The 23982-nt window shown below is 56.0% G+C and overlaps 10 protein-coding genes across 10 annotated transcripts; 7 read left to right on the top strand and 3 right to left on the bottom strand.

Moving 5' to 3' along the window:
* Positions 1-510: 510 nt before the first annotated feature.
* C8Q71DRAFT_835080 (uncharacterized protein) lies at positions 511-2675 on the top strand (the record flags this gene model as incomplete). The annotated part of the gene is made up of 9 exons (XM_047926422.1): positions 511-553; positions 621-689; positions 747-906; positions 976-1090; positions 1158-1334; positions 1386-1657; positions 1710-1962; positions 2016-2184; positions 2241-2675. Exons 3-9 carry the CDS (start codon positions 777-779, stop codon positions 2673-2675), a joined length of 1551 nt encoding a protein of 516 aa, XP_047778797.1. The 5' UTR covers positions 511-553; positions 621-689; positions 747-776.
* A 129-nt stretch (positions 2676-2804) lies between these two features.
* Positions 2805-6014, bottom strand: C8Q71DRAFT_857789 (uncharacterized protein; the record flags this gene model as incomplete). The annotated part of the gene is made up of 12 exons (XM_047927439.1): positions 2805-2990; positions 3046-3262; positions 3316-3358; positions 3418-4032; positions 4086-4157; positions 4415-4421; positions 4478-4669; positions 4721-4789; positions 4856-5215; positions 5278-5615; positions 5668-5769; positions 5834-6014. The coding sequence occupies 12 exons, from the start codon at positions 6012-6014 to the stop codon at positions 2805-2807; spliced, it is 2382 nt and encodes a 793-aa protein (XP_047778796.1).
* Positions 6015-6994: 980 nt separating this feature from the next.
* Positions 6995-9022, bottom strand: C8Q71DRAFT_723702 (uncharacterized protein; the record flags this gene model as incomplete). The annotated part of the gene is made up of 9 exons (XM_047921596.1): positions 6995-7068; positions 7615-7789; positions 7812-7958; positions 8021-8197; positions 8254-8313; positions 8381-8609; positions 8654-8679; positions 8938-8959; positions 8991-9022. 9 exons carry the CDS (start codon positions 9020-9022, stop codon positions 6995-6997), a joined length of 942 nt encoding a protein of 313 aa, XP_047778795.1.
* A 514-nt stretch (positions 9023-9536) lies between these two features.
* Positions 9537-12170, bottom strand: C8Q71DRAFT_867149 (MFS general substrate transporter; the record flags this gene model as incomplete). Its single annotated transcript, XM_047928291.1, has 17 exons — positions 9537-9773; positions 9830-9980; positions 10038-10134; positions 10188-10285; positions 10337-10391; positions 10448-10560; positions 10613-10690; positions 10752-10825; positions 10877-10914; positions 10972-11072; positions 11122-11339; positions 11397-11520; positions 11575-11741; positions 11802-11817; positions 11868-11887; positions 11942-11960; positions 12018-12170. 17 exons carry the CDS (start codon positions 12168-12170, stop codon positions 9643-9645), a joined length of 1653 nt encoding a protein of 550 aa, XP_047778794.1. The 3' UTR covers positions 9537-9642.
* Positions 12171-12588: 418 nt separating this feature from the next.
* C8Q71DRAFT_758503 (NAD-P-binding protein) lies at positions 12589-13524 on the top strand. Its single transcript, XM_047923741.1, has one exon. The coding sequence runs from the start codon at positions 12703-12705 to the stop codon at positions 13363-13365; it is 663 nt and encodes a 220-aa protein (XP_047778793.1). The 5' UTR covers positions 12589-12702; the 3' UTR covers positions 13366-13524.
* Positions 13525-14574: 1050 nt separating this feature from the next.
* Positions 14575-16322, top strand: C8Q71DRAFT_867143 (uncharacterized protein; the record flags this gene model as incomplete). The annotated part of the gene is made up of 7 exons (XM_047928290.1): positions 14575-14935; positions 15002-15202; positions 15257-15319; positions 15481-15576; positions 15639-15952; positions 16016-16163; positions 16224-16322. The coding sequence occupies exons 1-7, from the start codon at positions 14786-14788 to the stop codon at positions 16320-16322; spliced, it is 1071 nt and encodes a 356-aa protein (XP_047778792.1). The 5' UTR covers positions 14575-14785.
* A 527-nt stretch (positions 16323-16849) lies between these two features.
* C8Q71DRAFT_758499 (D-isomer specific 2-hydroxyacid dehydrogenase) lies at positions 16850-18762 on the top strand. Its single transcript, XM_047923740.1, has 8 exons — positions 16850-17032; positions 17111-17307; positions 17367-17567; positions 17627-17689; positions 17828-17923; positions 17977-18290; positions 18346-18493; positions 18553-18762. Exons 1-8 carry the CDS (start codon positions 16984-16986, stop codon positions 18649-18651), a joined length of 1167 nt encoding a protein of 388 aa, XP_047778791.1. The 5' UTR covers positions 16850-16983; the 3' UTR covers positions 18652-18762.
* A 402-nt stretch (positions 18763-19164) lies between these two features.
* On the top strand, positions 19165-20888 carry C8Q71DRAFT_47613 (uncharacterized protein). The gene is made up of 4 exons (XM_047918789.1): positions 19165-19433; positions 19497-19622; positions 19678-20572; positions 20629-20888. The coding sequence occupies exons 1-3, from the start codon at positions 19312-19314 to the stop codon at positions 20567-20569; spliced, it is 1140 nt and encodes a 379-aa protein (XP_047778790.1). The 5' UTR covers positions 19165-19311; the 3' UTR covers positions 20570-20572; positions 20629-20888.
* Position 20889: 1 nt separating this feature from the next.
* C8Q71DRAFT_47602 (uncharacterized protein) lies at positions 20890-22576 on the top strand. Its single transcript, XM_047918788.1, has 5 exons — positions 20890-21395; positions 21460-21500; positions 21556-21647; positions 21711-21785; positions 21844-22576. The coding sequence occupies exons 1-5, from the start codon at positions 21243-21245 to the stop codon at positions 22380-22382; spliced, it is 900 nt and encodes a 299-aa protein (XP_047778789.1). The 5' UTR covers positions 20890-21242; the 3' UTR covers positions 22383-22576.
* A 194-nt stretch (positions 22577-22770) lies between these two features.
* C8Q71DRAFT_707788 (GHMP kinase) lies at positions 22771-23958 on the top strand (the record flags this gene model as incomplete). The annotated part of the gene is made up of 3 exons (XM_047920581.1): positions 22771-23490; positions 23547-23666; positions 23731-23958. The coding sequence occupies 3 exons, from the start codon at positions 22771-22773 to the stop codon at positions 23956-23958; spliced, it is 1068 nt and encodes a 355-aa protein (XP_047778788.1).
* Between the last annotated feature and the right edge of the window lie 24 nt (positions 23959-23982).

Here is a 23982-nt window from a genome sequence, read left to right as displayed (position 1 = left end):
GTGCGATATGGTTTGCTCGCTGCGGGGCGACGGCGGGTGATGCACACCCGGCGCGTTTGAGTGTGACTGGCGGGCGTCGTCGCTGGTGCTGATGACGGGCCGTTGCTGGTGATGATGATGGGTCGTAGAGAGTCGTAGGCGGATGAACAACTTGAAGCGCGGAGAATGCACAGGTCAAGCAAGATGTTGGCGAGAGAGCGCGCTCCGAGTCTGAGTGAGACACGGCGCGCGCCGCTGAGAGTAGCCTGAGTACTCTTCTGTCGCGTTGTCATCTGGCATGCGGCGCCGCGGATCCGTTTTGAGGCTGCGTAGGCGAGGGTCATTGAGTGCAGAGGTCAAGTGCAGAGCAGGTCGGTGGCGCGTGCAGAGAGTGGACAACTGCCGGGGTTAGGGCGCACGGGGTTAGGGGCTCAATGGACAGTTCCAGTCGTTGGGCACGTTCATCTTGGTCAGACACAACGACGACCATCTCCATCCCTTGCCGCGTCAACAGCAAGTTCTCGGTGTCCAGCGTGGGTCTCAAGGCATATTGGGCTGCCCTGGAGTGTGGGAGGTACGTTGAGATGGGCGCTTATAGAGCGGCGCACACAGACTCACCGGCACTGGGCTGAGTCTGCTAGTACTCAATTTGATCGAGTGAACAACGCGTTCCCTTTCGCATCTTCACCCGACCATTATAACACCGGCAAGTAAGTTTTTTGGCATCAATATGATCAGTTCTAGAGTTGAGGTGATGCCATTTGCAGACGCTGCGTTTATTCCAGCCCTGTGCAGCAATGCAAGAGGATTTTGAAGACATCGGTGCTGAAACTCAACACGACGGTTCAGATGCGTTGAATAGACAAGACGGACCGATTGTGGAGGAAGTGACTCCAGTGAAGCGTCGTAATCAACACAAGCCATGCCGTGTGTACTCATTTATTCTGTCACCGTTGCATGGCTACCGTCTAAGCTTCACCGTTTGGTGCTTCACAGCTCCAGCGGATATCATACGTGGGCATGTGACCTACTACTACACTCTAGGTCTGTCGGACAGTAAGATCGCCGAGAGCTGCCAGCAGCACTTCAACACTGAGGTGTACGGCCTTAGGTGCGTTCATGAGGCTTACGGCCAACGTCCACCTTGCGAACTAACTCTATATCTGATCAATTATCAGCAATACAACGGTCAAACGTCTACGAGCCCAGTGGAACTTGCCCAAAACTCGCCAGCAGAACCATACTGCTGTATCAATAGACCCGTACTGCCGTGCTCTCAAAGCCCGGTACCCTACCTATGGAGCCCGACAGATGACGAGCACCCTGCGCATCACGTACAACATACGAGTTTCAGAGTACGTCTTGCTAGTGATGGGCCTAGATGCACTCACATATTCGCATGTTAGGTCAATGGTGGGCAAGTGGCTCAAGGAATTTGAGCCTAATGCCGTCCAAGCACGCAAGCATCGCAAGTTTAAACGCCATCAGTTCTGGGCTGCTGGAGTGAATGATGTTTGGGCGTTTGACCAGCATGATAAATGGGCACGCTTTGGTCTTTTTCTCCACCTTTGCATTGAGCCGGTCGCCGGCGAGATCAAGTGGCTGAAAATATGGTGGAATAATTCAAATCCTCGTCTCATCACAAGCTACTATCTGGAAGCTGTGCGTAGCATTGGCGGTAAGTGAATGTACACTTCACGGAGCCATCTCTGACAGTGTATCCATCATAGCTGTGCCCCTTGTCACTCAGAGCGATCCAGGCAGCGAGAACTTTGGCATCGCAAATGCCCAGACGTACATGCGCCATACTCTTGATCCTACACTTGCAGACACCTTACAACACCGTTGGATGCGCGGCCACATGAACATCAAGCCAGAGATCATGTGGTCGGTCCTCAATCGCTCATGGAAACCTGGCTTTGAGGCCAAACTTCAGTACGGTATTGATAACGGGTGGTATAATCCTGCAAATGAGCTTGAGACGTGAGTATGCATGCGTTACCGATCCTCCACTGCTGTTGATTCATCCTGTTTAGCCTCGTATTTCGCTGGCTGGCAATCCCTTGGCTTCAAGCAGAGCTTGATGCGTGGGCACTACACTTCAACTCGACGCCGAGACGTGCAAGCAAACACAAGGTTCTCCCGCAGGGAATACCAACAATGATAGCCCAGAACCCGGCTGCATTCAACGTGGTTGACTTCAAGGTTGGGACAACTTCGGTCTTAACCTTCGCAGTTCAGCTCACAAATGAGCTACTCAGATTCCTGTACCAGCAGACCTCGTAGATGAGGTCGAGGAACTGTGGGCACCTCCTGATCATCCAGTTTTCGAGTGCGTTCCACCGTACATCGCAGGCAAGCTGGAGGAAGCCATTGAAGCCTTGGGTCGGCCTGCAATCTCCATGGAGACGTTCTGGGCTATTTACCTCCAGGTACTCGAGTATATGCGAGCACCAGAGCGTCAGAACCCTGAGGAACAAGCCCTCCTTCTGTCCAGCGTGTTAGACAGCCGTCAGCCGCATAATGCTGAGCCCATCATGCTCATGCCAGGCTTGCTGAACCTTCAAGATAATGGCCAACACTTCAGTGGGCCAGAGAATGCTGACGCGGAGAACTTGAACCCTGACGCTCAGGGTAGTGCTGTTGGGTGGTTCACAGATGAAGAAGACGATGGAGAAGATGCTGGGTTTTTCTGAGGTGTTCTCATCATGTACTGTTTGCTAGACCACCCCAATTTCAACTGTTTGTTCTTGTCTAAACATCAATGTGCGAGCTGCACGTCTGTATGTAAATAATCACATTACATAGCAACAGCGTTGGGCCCATCATTCCCTTCCGTCCTCATGCACTATTGCACCGCCAGGAAGAATGCCGTGCTCTGGAACGGCGTTGGACCCTGAGGCTGAGGTCTGCTCTGTGCGTAACCCAGTAGCAACTCGAGTGGGTTGAAACAGCGGCTCTGGTTCTCCATTCCCTACGCCTTGGATAGACGGAACAGCGGTCTGCAATGCCTAGGCATCAATCAGAACTATGTCCACACACGCTCAGATTCAGCATGACACTCACCTCCCGGTGTGTCCGAACACCACCTACCAATGAAGCTGGCTTTCTATTAGTCGCCCGCGAAGATGCTTGCGTATCCAGACCATTTGAACGTCGCGTGCTCTGGATACCAACTTCCTCCAAGGAAAAGAACTTGCAGAACTTCGAGCAGTCATGCTCTGCGACGAAGTTGGTGTATGCAGACGTGATGTTTCCACCTGCAAACACGTCCCCGACTTGCCTGTAGGCATAGAGTTAGGTAGTAGAGAAGAGAGAAGATGCAAATGGACGCACGGTGCTGTGATAATCTGTGGATCTGACAGCAACGTAGTACCACCTGCGCAGACATATCTGTGTGAATTTCTCAATAATTCTAAACTGAGGCGTTATTCATACCTTGGAAATCGGAGACAAATGCTAGACCACTAGTCTTGATATACTGAACATGCTGACAGAAGACGAGGAAGTCTGCGATGTGCTGCAGTGCCGGCGTACACGAGGTCGACAGCAAGGGCGTCGGGGAGTTATTATTGATGTACTTACGCCACACCCCGTGTTCCCGTGGATCAATGCGTTCTTCCACCATGAACACTTTGCGCTCTATTGATTCCTTGTCCTCAATCGCTAAGGCCACGCGAACAAAACGCATCACCGGAATGGGAAACGGCGGCTGCCTAGCAGAGCCTGCGAGAAACTCGTAGACAATGTTCATAAGCGCAGATGCCCACTGCAGACATAAGATCTCCCGTCCTAGCTCCACGATTTGTTGGCCACTTGGCGCAAAGTCAATGCGCACCTTCGCAGCACTGGCACGAAGCTCCGTGTCATCCCGTCTGATATAAATCTGCTTGAGGACGACGCTGCCTGATGATGGGAAATCTGGCAGCGCTGGGCTGGTCTGACCGAAAAATGCTGCTTTGAACGCCCCTAGCTGTGGTGCACTTGCTGGGCTATAGAATACGGTGCCAGCAATCGGCGGTTGTTGTGAATTCCAGGAGGAGGAGTCACCGGCTGGAATTATGTGTCAGCAAAACACCCTGAAAAGGCCGTAGTACAACACGCACCCTCCCGAACCAGAGCTGCAAACGTCTTGTTTGGATACACGCGGAAAGAAACAGCGATGTTCACAGAATACACTGCACATAGAACGTCTCTCTGTTATCACGCAAGTCCAGTCTGCACAGATGAATGAAATGTAGGCGTACACAATGCCATTGCAGCTGGTCGCGATGGCCCTTGTTGGCCACGAAGAGCACGCTCTATTGCATCAGCAGAAAGGGCAGATGGAGGTGAATGTAAGTCCATCTTGTTGCGTTTCCATGATATCTGAGAACAAATAGGAGCGTGAATGATTCCAGCTATGCAAATCATATCCATAATGAGATGTACGCACCTCTGAGCTGCCCGTGTCATCAGCTACCTCTTTCCCCCTTTTCTTTCCCGATGAGCTACTAACCAGTGATCGTGCCACACTGCGCTCGGCGAGGTGACTTGGACGATCATAGTAGCTACGATCACTGTTCTCTTGCATGATCGGTGACTTGCTGACCGGCGCTGTCGTGGCATATGATACACCGGCTTCTTCGTTGTGGACATTGGCCGAGTCCAGTGCAGCATCACTACTACGCCAGTGACGTGGCATAAGATGCTAGGCTACATGTTAGCAATACAACAGCAACGGTACATAACGTCTACATACCTCGATCTTTGATGTACGTACCATCAACATGGAACCAGCATCGTCTGGGATGTCGTCGTTCTCGGGCTCCTAGATACGGACACATGTGAATGCTGACTCAAATACTGCCAAGCTCAGAAAATTGAATGTACTGACTGTACCTGCCTCCCGATGACGCTTATGTGACCGAGCTTTGGTGTACGTGCCCCACGGGATTTCCAAAACAACCTCGATGGGCTTCAGGTTGTTGACCTTCGCCACTCTTGGTTTTGCCATTCGGGCATTGTCCTTCTGTGCCAATGAGGCAGCTAGGGGAAGTGCGTCACGGTCATCTTCGCCTTCACCGAGCGGAAGGATCGGGACGCGGTCCTTGTTGCGAAGTGTGCATTCATCGTAGGTGAGCAACGCTTCATGGGACCACTCTCCATACACGCTGTAAAGCGTTGTGAAAACCAGATCCTTGAGAGCCCTGGCACCAATATGCACAGGGACGTCGCCAATAGACTCCTGGACAGTCTAGTGTCATTGAACAGCAATCAGCATATGCAACATAGAATATTATGGACGAAGCGACATACCCCAACTTGTATCGGCCTTTTTTTGCCTTCCTCGAGCGTCACCATAGATGCCTTCACCACGACCACATCCGACGGCCCGACCAGCTTGCTGTCTCGCGCGTTGCGTTGAAGCATCTCGCGGATGCGGTGATAGTATTGGTGAACAGATTGATAACCGAGTTTCGTACCCTTCCTTTCCCGGCTAATAGCAACGGCGTCACGCAGCATGTTGAAGACCTCTCCGCCAGGGACATGGACAGCCGGCTTGAACTGGCCGGCCCGTCCAGCCGGAACGGGTGGAGGGAGCATAGCATTGGAGCTACGCCCTCCTTGGCCAATGGCAACAACATGGGCAGCCTCTGTGACACAGACCATTGAGCGTCACGAGTTCATGAACAACAAGACACATACCTCCGCGCTGCGCAGCAGCAATATCCTTTGAAATATGAAAACGAGAGGCACCGTTTCCAGCATCGCTCGGGACGCTTGGGACGCTCTGAAAGCCATCAACCGCTTTTGGATACAGACTGATATTAGACAGGTAGTGAGACGGTACTGTAGGCAAACTATGACGTACGAATGCCCTCCCGCGCGCCCTTGCGCACATAATAATCATAGCACGTTTGGCACAGCATCTTCGCTCCCATGCCCTGGTAGGCCGAGCGCAACAAACGAAGCTGGCCTTGATTCTGGACATTTTTATTGGGGCAATTTTGGCGTTGGCAGCGGGTAGCCTGTTGCGACGAATAGAGAGCCATTGATGTTTTGCCGAATCAGAGAGTGTAGATTAGAGGATACTAGTCATAGATACTAGATATTTGAGAATAGGCAGCTTTAGTATAGGCAGCTAGTTGGACAGGAAGAGCAGTTGGCAAGGGCACGTACAAGTTTGGCTGGACAGCACGTGCGCTGTGGCCGCACCCAAAAAGGCAATGTGAGATCAATCAGTGCGGCTGAGCCGTTCGATAGCCTTGAGGCAAGTCCTAGTATTGAAGTAATGGCCCTATGTCACCGGCTGGTTAAGATGTCTATATCTGACAGTACTGTTCTGGACATGAGGAGCAATATACCAGATGTTCCACACCTTACCCTCGCCTTTACTTGCAGCCACAGCAACTATTGCTCAGGAATTGGCCATATGCCGGGCTCCAAGTCAAGATCTTTTCAGCTGGATGGACTCAGTTATACATTCAGACCCTCATACTACATGTCCCATATCTTACTGACTTCCCCCTCACCTTTACTCGCAGCGAACCCCGCCAGGCTGCCCCGCAAGCGCTCGCGAGCGTCAGCCACAGCAACTCTTGTTGAGGAATTGGCTGTACACTAGCCCCAAGTCAGGATTTCTTCAGCTGGATGGACTTAGTTATACATTCAGATTCTCATACTACATGTCCCATATCTTATTGACTTCCCCCTCACCTTTACTTGCAGTGAACTCTGCCAGCCCCGCAAGCGCTCGCGAGCGTCTCGCAGCCACAGCTTGAACTCTTGCTGAAGAATTGGCTATACACCAGCTCCCAGTCAGTATTTTATTGGCTGGATAGACTCATATATTCATTCAGAGTCTAATATTAAATGTGCCACATCTTACTAACTTTCCCCTCACCTTTACTCACAGCAAACCCCACTCCGCTCTGCAAGCGCTTGCGAGCGTCTCGCAGCCACAGCAAGTCTTGCTCACGAAATGGCCATACATCGACTCCAAGTCAGGATTTTTTCGGTTATATGGGCTTCATTAGACGTGTAGAGCCTCATAGTACTTGTCCCACACCTTACTGACTTCACCCTGATCTTCACTTGCGCCAAAACCTGCTCCACGACACAAGCGCTCGTGAGCGCCACAGCCTTGTGGCGGCCACATTGGCCTCTAGTCTTGCTCGAACAACGACCATACCCCATATCAAAGTAACGCCTCGCAGAATATTGCAGGCTCGACAATACCCGAGTGCATCCGGCGGCAGTGGGCACATCTACACCCGTGTTCACAGCTGTTTATGAATTTATCAATCCACGCGTACTGAATTGAATATGCATCCTCAAGAGTACTAGAAACGGTCGTCTAGCCTAAAATAAATGCGATTGAATGTGGTATTGCACGAGCTACTCTAGGTACAATATTGGCTACCGATGTCCGCTCCCTCTCCTTCCGGCTCGTCTGCCCATTCCGCTTCAGCATGTCCGCTCGCGCTCCGGATTCTCAGAGGGTAGGCGATGAGCTGCCTTCGCTCATGCTCCGGCCCTGGAAGGTCGCGTTTGGACGCGGTGTCAGGCGAGCTGCGTCACCGTCAGCAAGCACCTGCGGGGCTGCAGATGGTGCTGGTAGTTGAGGTGGACGCTGTCGCGGACACAGGTGACCTCCGATTTCGGAGTGCGTGTTCGTCCGCAGGTCGCCACGCTTGTTGATGACATAGTACGTGATGTTCACGCGCACTCGATGTGTGGCAGGAGCGCGTCCAGCAGCTCCGGCGACACGAAGAACTCCAGTTACACCTGTGACAATCCTTGTCAACAACCGTAAATGGGTGCACATCTAAATCCACGGGGCAACATACCTTCTGGTACATGTACCCATTCGACGGGCCCGACCACGCTTGTCTCGGACGACGGCACCTGGTCTGACCACTGGCCCACACAGAACTTGCGGAAGAGGTTGCCCAGACAGGCGTCGGGTGGTCACAGAGCTTGATCGCGTCTTCTTTCTGTGCATAGAAGGTTGTGTCAGTCGCACTCAGAGAGCGAGTTAGGGCTTAGCGCGACGCACCGACTGCTTGATCCAGATACTGTAGCGGTCGAGCCCACCGTACGCTGGACTGCGAGAGTCGCCAAATCGACCGTTCGGGTACTCGTCCCAGTTCTCGGTGCGTGATAAGTAGGACTTCGTGCGGTTCGCCCAGAAGATTGGTCGGATGGTCTCGTTACGCCTGTCCGAAGTAAGAAACTACGGAATACGTGTATGAGCCCTATGCGTAACGACAAAGACAGTGCGAGCTTTACCTTCTCCACGGCAGGCAGCAGCTGCGACAGGCTCGTGCTCTTGATGAACCCGTTCCACGTCTGGATCGGCGCAATGCCAGGCACGATCGGGACGGTGATGCCCCCAGCGCGGACGGCCTCGACCCACTTTTTTTTGGCTTGTAGTTGTCGAGGCTGGGGGCGGGGGCGGGCTCTTGCGCAGGGGCGATCGTTGGCCGATCGGGGCGATGGGACGAGTGCGCCCGAGTGAGAAGTGGCGGTGGAAGTGCTCACCGTGGGCGATGTGTTCAGTCAATGTTTCAACCGTCACGAGCGGCGCTGTCATGTGGTGATGGGCATGCAACAGCGCGTCGGGTGCAGGTTGTGTGCTAGAAGGCCTGGTGTACGAAGGAGTTGCATAGCATGTCCCGACGCAACTCACCTGCGAGAACCGTGCGAGGACGAGTCCTTGTTTGATTGGGTATCATTCAGTGTCAGAGAACACAAACATATTTCTCTAAAAACGGCCGCGTCGGGGTGTCAGGAGTCAGAATCAATAATCTCGCGTGCCTCCAGCGTCAAACCGGCCGGGCCGAGGGCGCTTGGAAGCTGACCCGTCCCTGTTGCAGTACCGTCACGGCCCGGGTGTGGCCTTTTGCTGTGTCCTCGAGTACTGGCTAAATGGACCCCCCTCCTCCTCCTCCTCCTCCACTTCACGATACGCACCGTCATAATAGCCGCTTTCCGGCTATTATGGTATGCAACGGAGACTAACGCACCGTGCACTCCTGTAAAAGCGCATCGAGAGCATTTAGTACGTGCTATGTACAGTAATACTATATAAGCCTTCGGTGCGCACGCAACGCCCGACCTGTCCGAGTCCCCCGACGTGAGTGCGCTAATCTGGATTTTCACCAAGACTGACTCTGATGCGGCGCCCAGGATGTGTCCCGCAATGCGAATGTCAAATGACTACGGGTATCCAGTGGGCTTAACAGACCCCGGACCTCAAACGTGTCCAGTCCGAACTCGCAAGCCAGGACAACGCTGTCGGCGAGACGATGTGGAACGAAGAGCGGGCAGAGCTCAAGGTAGTTATGACTACGATCTCCGTCGCTATATATACGGCCTTGATTTCCTAGCGAATCCTAGGTACATACTTACGTCTGTGTTGCCGGGCGAATAGGCAGTACTGAGATCTGAGATTTGATAACCCATCTTGACGACGTTTGCGCTGTCTCGCCGTCTCCAGGAACAGATAGTACGTCCAGCTGACAGCGATCACCTTGCTCGACTCTTGCATCATACGTCCGATAGCGACATGGGGATGTCCCAGACGCACGGCACATAACATCACACTGGCTAGCATCATGTGGAGTGGTAGTTTCATGAAATGTCCGCTTTATCAGAACCTCGCAATGAATACCCCCCTCATGCTTTCTCCCCAGAATCCCTTGAGTCCGCGACAGAGTCTTCGACATATGTGCTCGTCTCTGTGACGTATGTTAGACTCTGTTCCGCCCACGCGACAGCGTCCCGGCGACCCTTTTCCACATCTACACCTATCGCAAACGTGAGCTCATGCAGCATCGTAAGGGAGATACAATGCAAGGCGTACCGAACCAGATGACAAGACATGCCGCGGAGCACAGAGCGAAAAGGAATGGGAAGCCCTTCCAGTTGTTCTGCGTCTCGTTGATGATGGCTTGGATGACGTTCGGCCCGATCAATGATGACGCGCGGTTCGAAAGCCCGAACAATCCGAAGAACTTGTCAAGGACAGAGTCAAGGCCTGTACGCTGATAATCAACCTAGAAATGACATACCATGTTGTCGAAGCCAGGCGGCGCGAGCTCCGCCATCATGGTTTGCGCGTAGGAGTAGTATGGACCTTGGAACAGACCGAAGACTACGTTGTACGCCCTGTAGAAAACTAGTGAATGATCGGTGTCTGAGGTAAAGGCGTGCATGTCTACCAGAACTCCCAAGTTTGGCGGAAACCAAACTTCGTTGTCCACAGGCCGATCATACCCCACAATGGGATTAGGACGGTGAAGACATTCGTGACTGCGAACTATGAAATGCGCCATCAATTCTGCATCTTGGCATGGGACCCATAACCCACCATCTTCTTCGTTGAGATCTTCCAGTACTTCTGGATCCACCAAAACCCGAGTATACTGGCAAGAGGTCATGTGAGTCTATGCAGCTACGCGTACTTGTCGAGCGTGCGTACCTGACAGTAGCAGCGAAACCTTGCGCGAGGCTCAGATACGTGCTCTGCAGGAATGAAAATTGGACTTGATCATTCTGACAGATGATGACGAGCGTGCTTGTGGTGTTCATGCCCTATAATGCAATAATGACCTAGAAGGACGGCGACATGAAAGGGCAAACTTACATCAGAGAGCAGGAAGAAGGCGAAGAGGTACATGAAGGTGTGTGGCAGCTTCCTCCATTGCTTCAGGACGATCCAGATCTAAAGCGAATAAGACCGGTCAATGGTAGCTATTACTGGGGAACTTGACAGCGTAACGTACTTGCTTCCAGCCAACCGTCAGGTAGTGCTCGCCTTTGGGAAGCGGAGGTCCGGGGCGGGGCTGTTGAAAGACGACTGAAATCGGTTAATCCGAAACCTCAGTATAAGCGTAAGCGGAGTATTCACACCACCATATGCCGAGGATTACTGAGTACATGTTCGTCCTGCGTCAAGTGAGATGAGCACAGGTGCAGTGGCGAGTACGATTAGCGAATGCCTACAGAACTACCGTATAGTTGTTCACCAGAGTATTGGTCGCGAGCGGTAACAAAATCGCTAAGTCCAGACACAGGACAAGGAGGAATCCAACGAAGCTGTGCCACTACATCTTCCGTCAGCACGCACAGGTCGAATAATAAAATGTCACGCACCGTGCTAATGTTGCTGATCCGATTCTTCTCTAAGCTCTCTTCTAGTTCGTATTCTTCTCTGGAAATCTCCTGTTTCTCTAACTTGTCTCGCAGGCGGCGAGCATGCGGGGTGTTGCGCGCCAGCCGCGGAAACACAGCAGCATAAAACACAAGAGTCGCACCGTACGAAACGAAGGTGATTATGTAGATGATCATCGCAACCTTCCAGCGTGAGGGTTCTACAGAGCGCCGCGCGATTACTGCGATGGCTCCAAGGAGAGGGGCGAAAGACGTACTCGTAAGGGCCATACCGGCGAACTGGGAACCCCAAAAGAACAGGGTGACGACGAACAACAACCAACGTCCAAAGGTGCCGTAGTCGGCCGCTGAACCGATTGTTGTGAAAAGAACTGTCATGATCTACAACGGGTCAAACCCAATCCCATCACAACCCAGGACGTTTTGTTAGCGTACCGCGAAACTGATGCCATTTGCGACGAGCACAATGGAGCTGACGGACTTGGTGCCGCTGCCCCAAGGTAGAACACATTGCCCAGAGTTTGTGCATGTGGATCCAGGGCCTTGAGAAGGGTCCCAGCCGGCGGAAGTGGCCAAGCTCTGGAAAAGAATCAAGAAGTAGACTATGTAATATATGATCAGGCATGGTCAGTATTTTAGTCCGACATAACGAGCGTACATACTCAAAGGCCCGACTCCCTGAGAGTACCTTCAGTCGCAATTCAGCGCATAAACCTGAATCTGCTCACGTTTGCTGCGTTATAATACACTGTTTTTTGGATTAGATGCTGATGGAGATACCCAAACGCAGAGATGAACGCACGGTAGTAGCTCCAAAGTTCCTGCATGAATTAGTCTGTTTGTACGTCGCGAGGAGGTGAAGTAGCTGATGCGCGCACCTTGCGAGTCACCACGGGTTCCTCTGTATTCGCTGGAGCGACGGGTTTCACTTCTATCATCGCATCTGGGACTTTGCTGAGATAGTTGACCCCCGCGACGGACTTGTCGTTGACATCGGTCGCTGTCGTCTGTGCTCGGGTGGGCTGGGACATCATGCGTCAGAAGTCGAGAGTCGAAAAAAATGGCCACTCAGAAGAAAACTGCGGCACTGTAAATAGACAATCTCGGCTTCGACTTGCAGCAAACCAAGTGCCAAACTGAGGAGCATTGACGCGCTCGAGCTTCCATTGACATTGACGACATTTTGAGACGTGGATGTTCCGAGCGGATAGGAGAGGAGTGAATCTCAATAACCAAGATCAAGGGCGACATGATAAGGACGAAACGAGCACGAACTTAGATATGCAATTCCGTTCAGGATATGCTTGATGGGCCTGTGGCTTATGCATAATGTAATCCAAGCTCAAGCGCGAATGACAACCTTGCATGTCGGACGCCTGTTTCAATTTGGGGACGAAGCGTGCCTAGCAGATCTAGATGGGGGTCAGCTGCACAGGCCGAATATCCTAACTTTAATCATCTGCTCACCATCCTGCGCCATCCCAACATTGTGACAGTACATAACACTCGCCACACAGTATCCTACGCGGCATATACACCCACATCCACGGCGAATCCAGTGCGATGCACCTGCTCATCCTCGGCGGGACCGGTCCTGCCGGCATCAAGACGATCGAAGAGGCGCTGACAGCCGCCCATACCCTGGTCCTCTATGCTCGCTCGCCTGGAAAGTTCCCAGACGCGATTGCTACGCATCCAGCCGTAACCGTAGTCGAAGGACAGCTCACCGACCGCGAGAAACTCACCGAAGCCATGCGCGGAGTCGATGCTGTACTCTCAGCGCTCGGGCCCTCGACTAAATCGGGCCCCTTCCACCCCAGCGATACTCCCCTCGCGCACGCATACAGCCTCGTTATCGCCGTGATGAAGGAGCAGGGCGTCAGCCGCCTCATCGCGCTGGGCACGGCGAGCATGAAGGACGAGCACGACCGGTTCAGCATCGTCTTCGCCGCTCTCGTGAGCGGGGTCGCCCTCTTCGCGCGTAACGCGTACAAGGACGTGGTCGCCGTGGGCGAAGTGATCAGGACGGAGGGGGCGGATCTGCAGTGGACGATCGTGAGGGTGCCGATCCTGACGGACAACGACACTACGGAAGTCGTGGCAGGATATGTCGGCGATGGGAAGACCAAGACAACGCTCGCCAGGGCTGGGTTCGCGCATTTCTTGGTCACGGAGCTGGAGAAAGGAGAATGGTGCCAGAAAGCCCCGCTCATCTCGTCGCCTTGATATACTCAGCCAAGGGCTCTGGCAGGATTCCCTGCGGTGTCGTGCATGTGGCAGCCTCCGACGAGCCTCTTTCGTATCATACTAGTGTTTGTTCTTTTGTCGAGTCAGGGAGGGCATCAGCTGGCTGGTGTTTCGGAATCGAAAGTGTTCATATGCGAGCGATTGCAAGAGCTGCCAGTGGGCGACAACTTGAATCAGAACACGGAGACGGAGGACTCCGAGGAGACAGAGACACGATGTGTCACAGGTCTCGTGATGTTGTCACGCCGTGGGCGTCCCGGTCTTCGGTCGTCAGACTGCACCGACCGACTGCCTCCTCCTCATCGCTGTTGCCCTCCGCCTCTATGCAAGTACTGCCTAGTCAGTTGTCGTGTCGACGCCTGAACTTCCGAACTGTCAACTTTGGATAGAGAACGCAATTCAGTTTCGAGCGTGGCCAACTTGTCAGACTCAGAGTCTCGGACACGCTACCCGAAGATGCTAAAGTCGCGTCTTCCATCGCTAGAGTCGTAAATAACTGCTGAGTGGTTCCTCGACATCAGCGGTCCTGATTACTGCGGCAAGATACCGCTACTCTTCCCTGAGGCTGGGAATACCACTACTTCCCGATGGCGCCGCTCTCAGCTCGTGTCTAGACAACACCCTCGATGTCCGTTCACACCGGTATCGTTCGGAGGACGCGCTTCCACACGGTGACAAATCGGCATTCAACTTTCAAGCGGTATTCATGGGCAGAAGCATACAGGGACTACCCGAATCGCGGTTTGCAAAGTCGCGGGGCCGTGGTGTCTGGCCTTGGCAGAGTCGCTCTAATGCCCTCGCATCGCTGCCCGCAGTCATTTTGGCGCGGCCTTCGAGTCATCGTGCGCGTGTAACTCTTCTTCACGATTGAGTTCCTAATCTATGCCTCTGATCAGTGGTGCTTATCGTATTCATTCATGACTATCGACCCACAGCCAAGAGATACAGTGTCAAAGCCCTTGCACGAACACCGGCCATCCGATCAGGGTGTCATGTCGCTCACGAAAGTTGTTTCTTGAGTTTTTTTTGGAGACGACTCTGTCCCTCCGCGTACCAGCCTCGCGTCCACATAAGTCCTGCCATAATCCACGTCCAGCGGTCTTATTTTCCACTACCTCCAGCAATAATGTCCTCCATCCTGAAGCCCGTCTCATTCTCCATTTGAATCCTCTTAGGTGAGCATGGCCTGAACCGGTGTCTTTCATCGCGCTTGAGCTTGACAGCTTATGCGTTGACCGCGCGCTTCACACCCTCAAATATAGCCCTTCCTCTGCCAAAAATGCCTTCTCGAAGGTCCATCAGGGAAGACCACACCTACGGATAGACCCCGTGCGCTTTCACCGTCTACTTAAAAGGTGCTTGGCAGTCATAGAGCGACGGCGAAATATCGTCACCAGCCATGGCCTCGACATTGTCTGAGGAAACGCGGTTCGAGCACATCCTCGTTCTGAATGTTCCTTTCCCCGACACGCACCGTGCGCTCCTCGAGAAGCACGTCAAGAGCATCACGTACATACCCTCGGCACGCACGCCAGGGTCTGTCCCCGATGTGAGTGCACTGCTTTAGGACCATGATGAATTTTTGGCTGGGCAGGACTGACAAGGCAACGCGCAGGATGTCTACCGCAAGGTGGACGTGATCTATGGATTCCCCGGTGGGCTCGAGAACTGGGCGCAAGTCCCGAACCTAAAGTTCGTCCAGCTCGACCTCGCGGGGGCGGACAACGTCGTCCGCGGGACGATGTGGCACGAAGAACAGGCACAGAAGGTGGCGATGGCCACGACATCTGGTATACACATGGCGCCGATCTCGCAGGTGCAGTGCACCTACGTTGCTATCTAAAGTAGGGGTGCTAAATTCCGGCTGCAGCATTTCATCCTGACGACGCTCGCGCTGTTCCATCGCCTTCAGGAACATATAATTGTCGCCCAGGTACGTACGCATTCGAAGCTACCATCGGCATTCCTCTATCGAGTCTTCCGCAGCCGCGTCCATCCCTATGGCAGGGAATCCCATTCCTTCTCTCCCGCGCGCCAAACCCTAACCTTATCCTGACACTTGACATCTGCATGTTCATACACCTGCGTTGACAGGTCGACAAACGCTGGGGAAAGGACGATGAGTTCGGCGGGCGGGCATTCATCCAGGAACTCAAGGGCAAGGCTGTCGGTGTGCTGGGATACGGGCACGTACGTGGTCCATTGATATCGTTGTGCGCCCCGCCTGTAACCCACCCCTCTATCCTTCGCAGATCGGGCGCGAATGCGCGCGCCTCTCGGCAGCGTTTGGCGCAAGGGTCCTGGCAGCCACGAGCGACGGGCGAAAGAAGCCCCAGGGGGGCTACGTCGGGCACGGCATGGGTGACCCGGACGGGAGCATCCCCGAGGCGTGGTTCTCGACGAAGGACGACACTTCATTCAGGGACTTCCTGTCCAGGTGTGACGTACTCGTGCTCGCGCTGCCGTCCACGGGCACGACGCGCCATTTGCTCTCGGCGACGACGATTGGCTACCTGCCCTCGCATGCTATTGTCGTTAATCTTGGGAGAGGAGACACGATTGACACGTGCGTCCATGATACTCAGGCTGTGTGCTATGTCTGGGATGCGGATTGATGTCACGTACACAGGAACGCTCTGCTGCGAGCTTTGGATGAGAAGAGACTCGCAGGCGCCGCCCTTGACGTCGTCGAGGAAGAGCCACTTCCGGATGGCCATCCTCTCTTCGGCAGGAACAACGTCCTGATAACGCCGCACGTGAGTGGGCGGACATCCATGGTATGTCATGGTTCAGCTTCCGAGCAGAGCGACCACTAGCTAAAGTCGTTGTCACTGCAGTACTTTGAAAGGAGCATACAGATTTGCGTAGAGAACTTGAGGCGATTGCGGCAGGGCGAGGAGATCTGGAACAAAGTGGACTTCAAAAGGGGATACTAGGCGCGTGCTAGAGTACATGCGCATGCTCTCGGGGGCTCAACGTTGACGGAACATGGACACATCATTATCAAAGCAGTGTCCATCTGTGCACCATGTCTTCAACTCCCTGCCCACCACAATGCTCATGATTAAAGTGGTGACGAACACTCTAGTTGAGAAGCCGGACACCCGCTTGAGAGGGGTGCCGTGATGCACTATTCATACCTTTTGCCTTCGCAAGGTTCGCTGCGCAACTTCTGGAATTGGTGATGTCCGCCTTGAGCCCTTCGCGGGCAATAGAGCCCTATGCGCATATCTTCCAATGGTAACACTTGTATTGATACCTGCCAGAGTCCGGTCAGATCGAAGCTAGAGCGCAGCCCAATCATACGTGCTCAAGATCGAGGTCCGAGCTGCAAGAGAAACATGGTCTCGGAAGCATCGCAAGTTTCGGACGTTAAAGCTTGAAGTCCACCGCTATCCTCGTCACACGGCGGCAATCGACATTCAACGGTTTCTGGCTATGTATTGCGCGGAAGACGGCCATCCGAGCCTCGAGCTTATCCTCGCCGCCTCACGGCATGCAATTGCATTTCCCCCGAGACAACACCGTGTGTAACCCGCAACCCATTGTCCCACCATCCACGTCCAGCCTTCTCCTGCTCGTCCACAGCCTCCAGCAATGTCCTCGATCCTACATACCGTCAGTTCGACCATCCAGTCCCTTTCAGGTGAGCCGCCATCCGGTCCCTCCTCCCCCGAGTCGATCGATCGTTGCGCGCAGACCGGGCGCTTACGCAATCTAGCAGGTGCCTGGCGGCCGCAGAGCAACAATGCGCCCCCCAATGGCGCGTTATCGACCGCGACCATGTCGTCAAACGCGCTGTTCGAGCACATCCTCGTCCTGAACGTCCCCCTCCCCGACGCGCACCGCGCGCTCCTAGCGGAGCACTCAAAGAACATCACGCATATACCCTCGGCGCGCACGCCCGGCTCTGTCCCCGATGTGAGTAGTCTGCATTTGAGCGAATCTGCGCGCGGTGGGGCTAAGGACGCGACACGAAGGAAGCGTACCGCAAGGCAGACGTGATATATGGGTTCCCAACAGGGCTCGAGAGCTGGGCGCAGGTCCCGAGCCTCAAGTTCGTGCAGCTTGACAGCGCGGGGGCGGACAGCGTCGTCCGCGGGAAGATGTGGCACGAAGAGCGGGCGGAGAAAGTGGTCATGGCCACGGTTGCGGGGATTCATATGGCGCCGATCTCGCAGGTACGTCGGCGGTTGTTGTTGGAAGCGGGAGCACTGAAGCTGGAGGTCTGCCATCGTAGCACTTCATCATGACGACGCTCGCGCTGTTCCACCATCTGCAAGAACAGATCCTCGTCGCACAGGTACGTGCCCTTTCACGAGTCTGTACCGGCACCTCGCTGTTCTTCCTGAGATCCCGCTCGTCCCCACCCTCATCCATCAAACCCTAACCTTACTACAACACTTGCAAGCTTCATACTCACATTTGCACATGCTGGCAGGTCGACAAACGCTGGGGGAAGGATACCGAGTTCGGTGGGCAGTTGTTCGTCCAAGAACTCAAGGGGAAGACGGTGGGCGTGCTAGGATACGGACACGTACGTGGTCGACGTTTCCCCCTTCTGCCGTAATTCATCACACCCACCTCCAGATTGGCCGGGAATGCGCGCGCCTCTCAGCAGCCTTCGGCGCCAAGGTGCTCGCGGCCACGAGCGACGGACAACAGAAGCCGCAGACTGGCTACGTCGAGGACGGCATGGGCGACCCGGACGGGAATATCCCCGAGGCGTGGTATTCGACGAAGGATGAGGAGGCGTTCAAGGAGTTCCTGTCCAAGTGCGATGTCCTCCTTTTGGCGCTACCCTCGACAGGCGCAACGCACCATATATTGTCCTCCGCGACAATAGGGTACCTGCCTTCTCATGCGATCATCGTGAACATCGGGAGGGGCGATGCGGTTGACACGTACGTTCCACGACCCGCGTGTGTGCACGCGAGCGGAATGACATTGGCTGGACAGGGACGCATTGCTGGAAGCCCTGGACGAGAAGAAGCTCGCGGGTGCCGCGCTCGACGTTGTCGAGGGAGAGCCGCTTGCAGACGGGCACCCACTCTTCGGCAGGAAAGACGTCCTTATAACGCCGCACCTGAGTGGACGGACGACTATGGTGCGTCGTGGTTGGGCTTTTCTCGGAGTCGCCAGTGGCTGAGGATCACGCCGTCACAGTACTTGGAGAGGAGCATACATATTTTCGCCGAGAACTTGCGCAGGTTGCGGGAGGGCCAGCAGGTTTGGAACCAAGTAGACTACAAGAGGGGATACTAAGTAGATATGTGAAGGGCATGTGAGCTCCTTTACAGTAGACCGCGTAGACGAAATGCAGTCATAAGAATAGAGCAGTGTCCAACCACGCCGGATGATGCTGGGCAAACGTTGGGCAAACGGAGGCAAAGGCTTGTCTCGTAGGACTCAAGGAGCCGGAAACCCGATTAGATCTGCCGCCCCAAAATAGAAACAGTATTTGTTCCGAAAATAGCACTACGCATTGTCCATTGCCACAAGCGCCCATTCTGGACAATAGCTGCCTGATTCCGCGCTCGGCCCGTTGCCGCAAGCTTGCCAAATACCATGAAGCCATTGTTCTACTGACGTCCTCCCACAATCCCGCTTGGTCGCAAACAGCGGCATGAGTATGCCGGGCCCGGGGCGAGAACAACACCAGGGATGTATAAAGACCTGTGGGCCGCGAAGTGGGTCCCCATCCAAGCCTTCCAGGTCTTGTCCTCCGCTCTCTCTGTCACTCGCTCGCTTCTCGGCTCTTGCTCACGTCTGCGGTGCTGGTCGCTCCCGCTCTTGCTTAGACTCTTGACCTGGTGTCACACGTTCACGACCGACTGACCTACTACACATCGCACAAGCAACGCCCCGACTGCACATCCCACACGTCGCAACTCCCGAACCGAACCCCACTATACTTTGACAGACATGAAGGTCTCTGCTGTGTTGGCTTTGTCGCTCGCCACCGCCGCGCTGGCGCTGCCCCGCCGCCTTTTCCCTCGGGACAGCGGCTTCGCATTGCAGAATGGTCAGCAGGCCATTGCGCAGAAGTGAGTCTCCGCTATACGTCCCACTCTCTGTGCGAGGTCTGACAACGTGGCCATGCTCTGTAGCGCGCAGTTCGCGACGCTGACCGCCAACTCGTCGTGCGAGACAGGCACGGACGCGTGCGTCGAGCAGAAGTTCGCGCAGTGCGTCTCGGGCTCGTACGTGCTCCAGTCGTGCGGGTCCGGCGAGATGTACGTAGTGCCACAACCACTGTAACCTGTGTCGCAAACTCACAGCACCCCATAGCTGCGCCGCGCTCCCGCTCGTCAACTCGGCGGGCACGAGCATCACCTGCACGACGCAGGACGACCTCCAGCAGCGCATCGCTGCCACTGGCGCGTCGAACTCGACATCCTCCGCGGTCTCGTCTGGTGTGGCGACCGCAACCGGGATCTCCTCCGTGGTGGCGTCAGCATCGTCTGGAGGTGCCGCAAGCGCGACGAGCGCGTCTGCGTCTGCACCTAGCAGCACCGCGTCGAGCAGCGGCAACGACACCGCGTCCCAGTCCTCGCTCACCCTCCTCGACTCGCTCGTCAACACCGGGTTCTCGGACGACGGCACGAACGCCGCCTCCCCGGAGGCCGGCGAAGTCGCCTCGCTGACGTCCGCGAACAACTTCATCAACTACTGCGCGACGCTGGGCCTGCCGCTCACGAACGGGACGCAGGTGAAGGCGGGCTCGTGCAACGCCGCGCCGATGGGCGCGATCGCCGCGACGACCGCGATGCCGTCCGCGAAGTTCGTCAGCCCGGCGAACCTCGGGCGCGTCCCCGCGAACGCGAACTTCACCGTCGTCCTCGCGGTCAGGAACCTCGAGACGGGCTGGTTCGTCAACCCCGCGACGAACTACTTCGCCGCGCCGCAGCAGCTCAACGCCTCGACCGGGCTGATCATGGGCCACAGCCACGTCGTAATCGAGGAGATCCAGGGCATGAACCAGACGGACCCGACGGACCCCACGAAGTTCGCGTTCTTCTCGGGCTTGAACGCGGTTGCGGAGAATGGCCAGTTGACGGCGACGGTGAATGGGGGGCTGCCGAAGGGCACGTACAGGATGGCGAGCATCAATGCGGCGGCGAACCACCAGCCGGTGCTCGTCGCGGTTGCGCAACATGGTGCGCTCGATGATATGATCTAGTGAGTGTCGTTGATGTCTTGCATTGCGGAACGTGAGTACTGACCGCAACGCATCGCTAGCTTCACGGTCGAATGAAGAGCTCGACGCTCGACTCACGAACTCTCAAACGTGACGACGCCTTTCACTCGCGTTCCCCATCGCTCGTTGCACGACGATAGCGGGCCTTTCACAGCTTGACGCTCTGGTGTAGCTCTAACATTATTTGCAGTCCATCTGTATCCATAGCCACTGACCGACGTCCACTGTACTCTACACACTCAACGACCTGGCTTTTCGAATGACATTTTTTGGTTCAAGTCTTCGCTTGTGTGCTTAAGCCGGCCGAAGAATGAGAGGAGATTGATTGGGACAGGTACACGGTGTGTCGCGTTACCCAGAGACCCAGGAACTGTTTCCTTGTTTCCCCAACTGACCTAGCTCGTAGACCCTGGTTATAAATAGCACAGCAGCGCCTGGTTGGCCATCACTTGCGCGTTCGCCCATCCCGTCAATCGGCATCGTCATACTAGCCTGATTCAGCGTACATCGGCTTGTACCCGCCCATGTAGATGCCGCGACATGCCGTCCAAATGCCGTCCCTCCTAATACAATTGGTCCATGCAGTAGACCCAGGGCCATCCCACAAAACAGATCAACGCATCGCTAGACCGGACTTCGATTGAACGGACTGACCATGGCGAGCAGCGACGAATCCCGGGACACACTCGAGAAGACGTACGGCGCGCTAGACGAGGAGGCACGCGCGTTCCTCAAGCAACGCACTGGAATTCAGGACGAGGAGCAGTTGAAGGGACATATCCTGCAGGTCCAGACGGACGCGTTCGCGGTGAGTCGCGCGTCTCAGCGGTGTGTATGCGCATGGCACGGAGAGTGGCTGACGAGGTCCTCAGGTGCACAAGTACAGATGCGTCCAGAATTTCAGTTTCCTGAAGTACGGGCCTCCCTGAGCGTGCGGTGTATGCGCTGTCGCTGACGGCGGATTCTAGGCTGAAGATCTCCCGCCTTCCCGCGTATGGACAGCTGCTGAAGCTGGGGCGTGAGCGTGAGGGCGCGGTCTTCCTGGACATCGGGTGCTGCTGTGCGTGCTCCAGATCTTACACGGGCAGACCGCCTGCTTGACGAACTCTCCTCGCCGAGGCAGTCGGCAATGACATCCGCAAGGCCGTCGCGGACGGATTCCCCATGGAGAACGCCATCGGCTCGGACCTCTATGCTGGTAGGGTCCCCCTGCATAACATGCCAATCTCACCACAGACCATACTCACCTTGAACAGCGTTCTGGGAGCTCGGCCACAAGCTGTTCAACGACAGCCCCGAGACGTTCCCGGTCCCCTTCCTCGCCGGCGACGCCTTCTCCCCCGCCTTCCTCCAGCCCAGCGCACCGTTCTACGCGCTCCCCTCGACGCCCGCGCCCGCCCTCAAGGCGCTGACGACCCTAACCCCGCTGCTGGGGCACGTCTCCGCGATCCACGCGTCCTCGTTCTTCCACCTCTTCAACGAGGCGCAGCAGGCCGCCCTCGCGCGCGCGCTCGCAGGCCTGCTCTCGCCCGAGCCGGGCTCGGTCATCTTCGGCTCGCACGGCGGGCGGTCGAAGAAGGGCCTGAGGGGCGAGGTCGCGCGGGGCTTGTGGCGGACGGAGCCGATGTGGTGCCATGACCCGGAGAGCTGGGAGGCGCTGTGGGACGGGGAGGTGTTTGAGCGGGGGACGGTGAGGGTGGAGGCGGTCTTGAAGGAGGGACACTCGCGCTGGGAGGGGGTCAGCGAGGACGGGGGCGTGCCGGGCTCGTTGGTGTGGTCTGTCACCCGGCTGTGAAGGAATAGTATTGTAAGGGAATGGAGGAAGTGTGCTTTACGACCGATGTGGTCAGTGCACAGAGCGGCAGTGCGCCGCCGCAGGTCGCGAGAGTCTGATCCGCCGGCAAGGTCGCGTTCGCTCTGGCGACATCCAAACCACTCCCATGTCTACGTTCCACCGAGAGCGCACTTTGTTGACCAGCATGACCAGCCCTGGACGAGCAATCAGTGTAGGAAGGCAGCGTCCCGCTGTCGCCAGGATGTCGGCAGCCTGACTGGTGTGAGTCACTTCCTTCAAGATGCACGCTCAGCGCCCTCCTCGCCATCGACCACCGTCTGCAACAGCTAGCACACGCTCCGGCTGCTTCTGAAGGGGCTCTAGACTCGTCGTGCAGCCCGCAACAAGCATGTCGCGATCCTTCACCATCCGCGTCCCCGCGACGTCCGCCAACATCGGGCCCGGCTTCGACGTCGTCGGCCTCTCGCTCTCGCTCTACCTCACCCTCTCCGTGACAATCACCGCCCCCTCCTCGCCCTCCGCACACACGCCGCCATCCATCCGGTACACCGGCGAGGGCGCAGACGAAGTCCCCCTCGACGCGTACAAAAACCTCACCACGCGCGTCGCGCTCTACGTCCTGCGCTGCCACGGCATCTCCTCCTTCCCCTCCGCCCTCTCCATCCACGCACACAACGAGATCCCGTTCGGCCGCGGGCTCGGCTCGTCCGGCGCCGCCGTCGTCGCGGGCGTCCTGCTCGGCTCTGCCCTCGGCGGCCTGCGCCTGCCCCGCGCGCGCGTCCTCGACTTCGCGCTCATGGTCGAGCGCCACCCCGACAACGTCACCGCCGCGCTCGTCGGCGGGTTCGTCGGGAGCTACCTGCGCGAGCTGGACGCCGCCGCGACGGAGGCCGCGAGCGTGCCCCTGAGCGAGGTCCTCCCGGAGTACCCGCCCGACGCGGGCGAGCACTGGGGCAGGGACCCGCCGCAGCCCCCGCTGGGGATTGGCCACTTTGTGTGCTTTGGGTGGTCGCAGAGCATCAAGGCGGTCGCGATCATCCCCAGGTTTGAGCTGAGCACGGCGAGGGCGCGGGAGGTGCTGCCGACGAGTTACTCCAGGAAGGATGTGGTGCGTCGCTTGTTGCGCCCATTCGCTGGTGTCGTGTCTGAGCGGGTTCGTCGCAGGTGTTTAACCTCCAAAGACTAGCCGTACTGACCACCGCGCTCGCACAATCACCACCCGACCCGGAGCTCATATACGAGGCCATGAAGGACAGGATACACCAGCCCTACCGCAAAGAGCTCGTGAGTTCCCCCTCTTCAACTCAGTCATCGTAGTTATGTTCACCTCTAACCTCTCACTCCCCAGATCCCCGGTCTCCCCGAAGTCACCTCGCGAATGACGCCATCAAGCCATCCCGGGTTGCTGGGTATCTGCCTGTCGGGCGCAGGGCCCACTATCCTCGCTCTCGCGACGAGCGGCTTCGAGTCTATCGCGGAGGATGCACGCGCGATCTTCAGGGAGAAAGGTGTAGAGGTGGACTGGAAGCTGTTGTCGGTAGTAGGTGGTAGTGTAGTTGAGGGGGACGATGCATAGAACGAGGTGCCTAGACTGAGACAC

The sequence above is a fragment of the Rhodofomes roseus genome, assembly GCF_022264815.1.
Source record: "Rhodofomes roseus strain CIRM-BRFM 1785 chromosome Unknown C8Q71scaffold_10, whole genome shotgun sequence".
Lineage (NCBI taxonomy): Eukaryota > Fungi > Basidiomycota > Agaricomycetes > Polyporales > Fomitopsidaceae > Rhodofomes > Rhodofomes roseus.
The sequence above is the reverse complement of the archived record's forward strand: the minus strand, read 5'-3'. Positions and strand labels throughout refer to the sequence as shown.

Excerpts from the sequence above, each read along its gene's own strand:
- C8Q71DRAFT_47613 (XM_047918789.1), top strand. The coding sequence starts at position 19,312 with ATGAAGGTCTCTGCTGTGTTGGCTTTGTCGCTCGCCACCGCCGCGCTG. Across the intron at positions 19,434-19,496 it reads CAGCAGGCCATTGCGCAGAA|CGCGCAGTTCGCGACGCTGA; the intron begins GTGAGTCTCCGC and ends CATGCTCTGTAG. Across the intron at positions 19,623-19,677 it reads TCGTGCGGGTCCGGCGAGAT|CTGCGCCGCGCTCCCGCTCG; the intron begins GTACGTAGTGCC and ends AGCACCCCATAG.
- C8Q71DRAFT_758503 (XM_047923741.1), top strand. The coding sequence starts at position 12,703 with ATGCACCTGCTCATCCTCGGCGGGACCGGTCCTGCCGGCATCAAGACG.
- C8Q71DRAFT_47602 (XM_047918788.1), top strand. The coding sequence starts at position 21,243 with ATGGCGAGCAGCGACGAATCCCGGGACACACTCGAGAAGACGTACGGC. Across the intron at positions 21,396-21,459 it reads TCCAGACGGACGCGTTCGCG|GTGCACAAGTACAGATGCGT; the intron begins GTGAGTCGCGCG and ends CGAGGTCCTCAG. Across the intron at positions 21,786-21,843 it reads CGGCTCGGACCTCTATGCTG|CGTTCTGGGAGCTCGGCCAC; the intron begins GTAGGGTCCCCC and ends CACCTTGAACAG.
- C8Q71DRAFT_758499 (XM_047923740.1), top strand. The coding sequence starts at position 16,984 with ATGTCCTCGATCCTACATACCGTCAGTTCGACCATCCAGTCCCTTTCA. Across the intron at positions 17,033-17,110 it reads GACCATCCAGTCCCTTTCAG|GTGCCTGGCGGCCGCAGAGC; the intron begins GTGAGCCGCCAT and ends GCAATCTAGCAG. Across the intron at positions 17,924-17,976 it reads GCGTGCTAGGATACGGACAC|ATTGGCCGGGAATGCGCGCG; the intron begins GTACGTGGTCGA and ends ACCCACCTCCAG.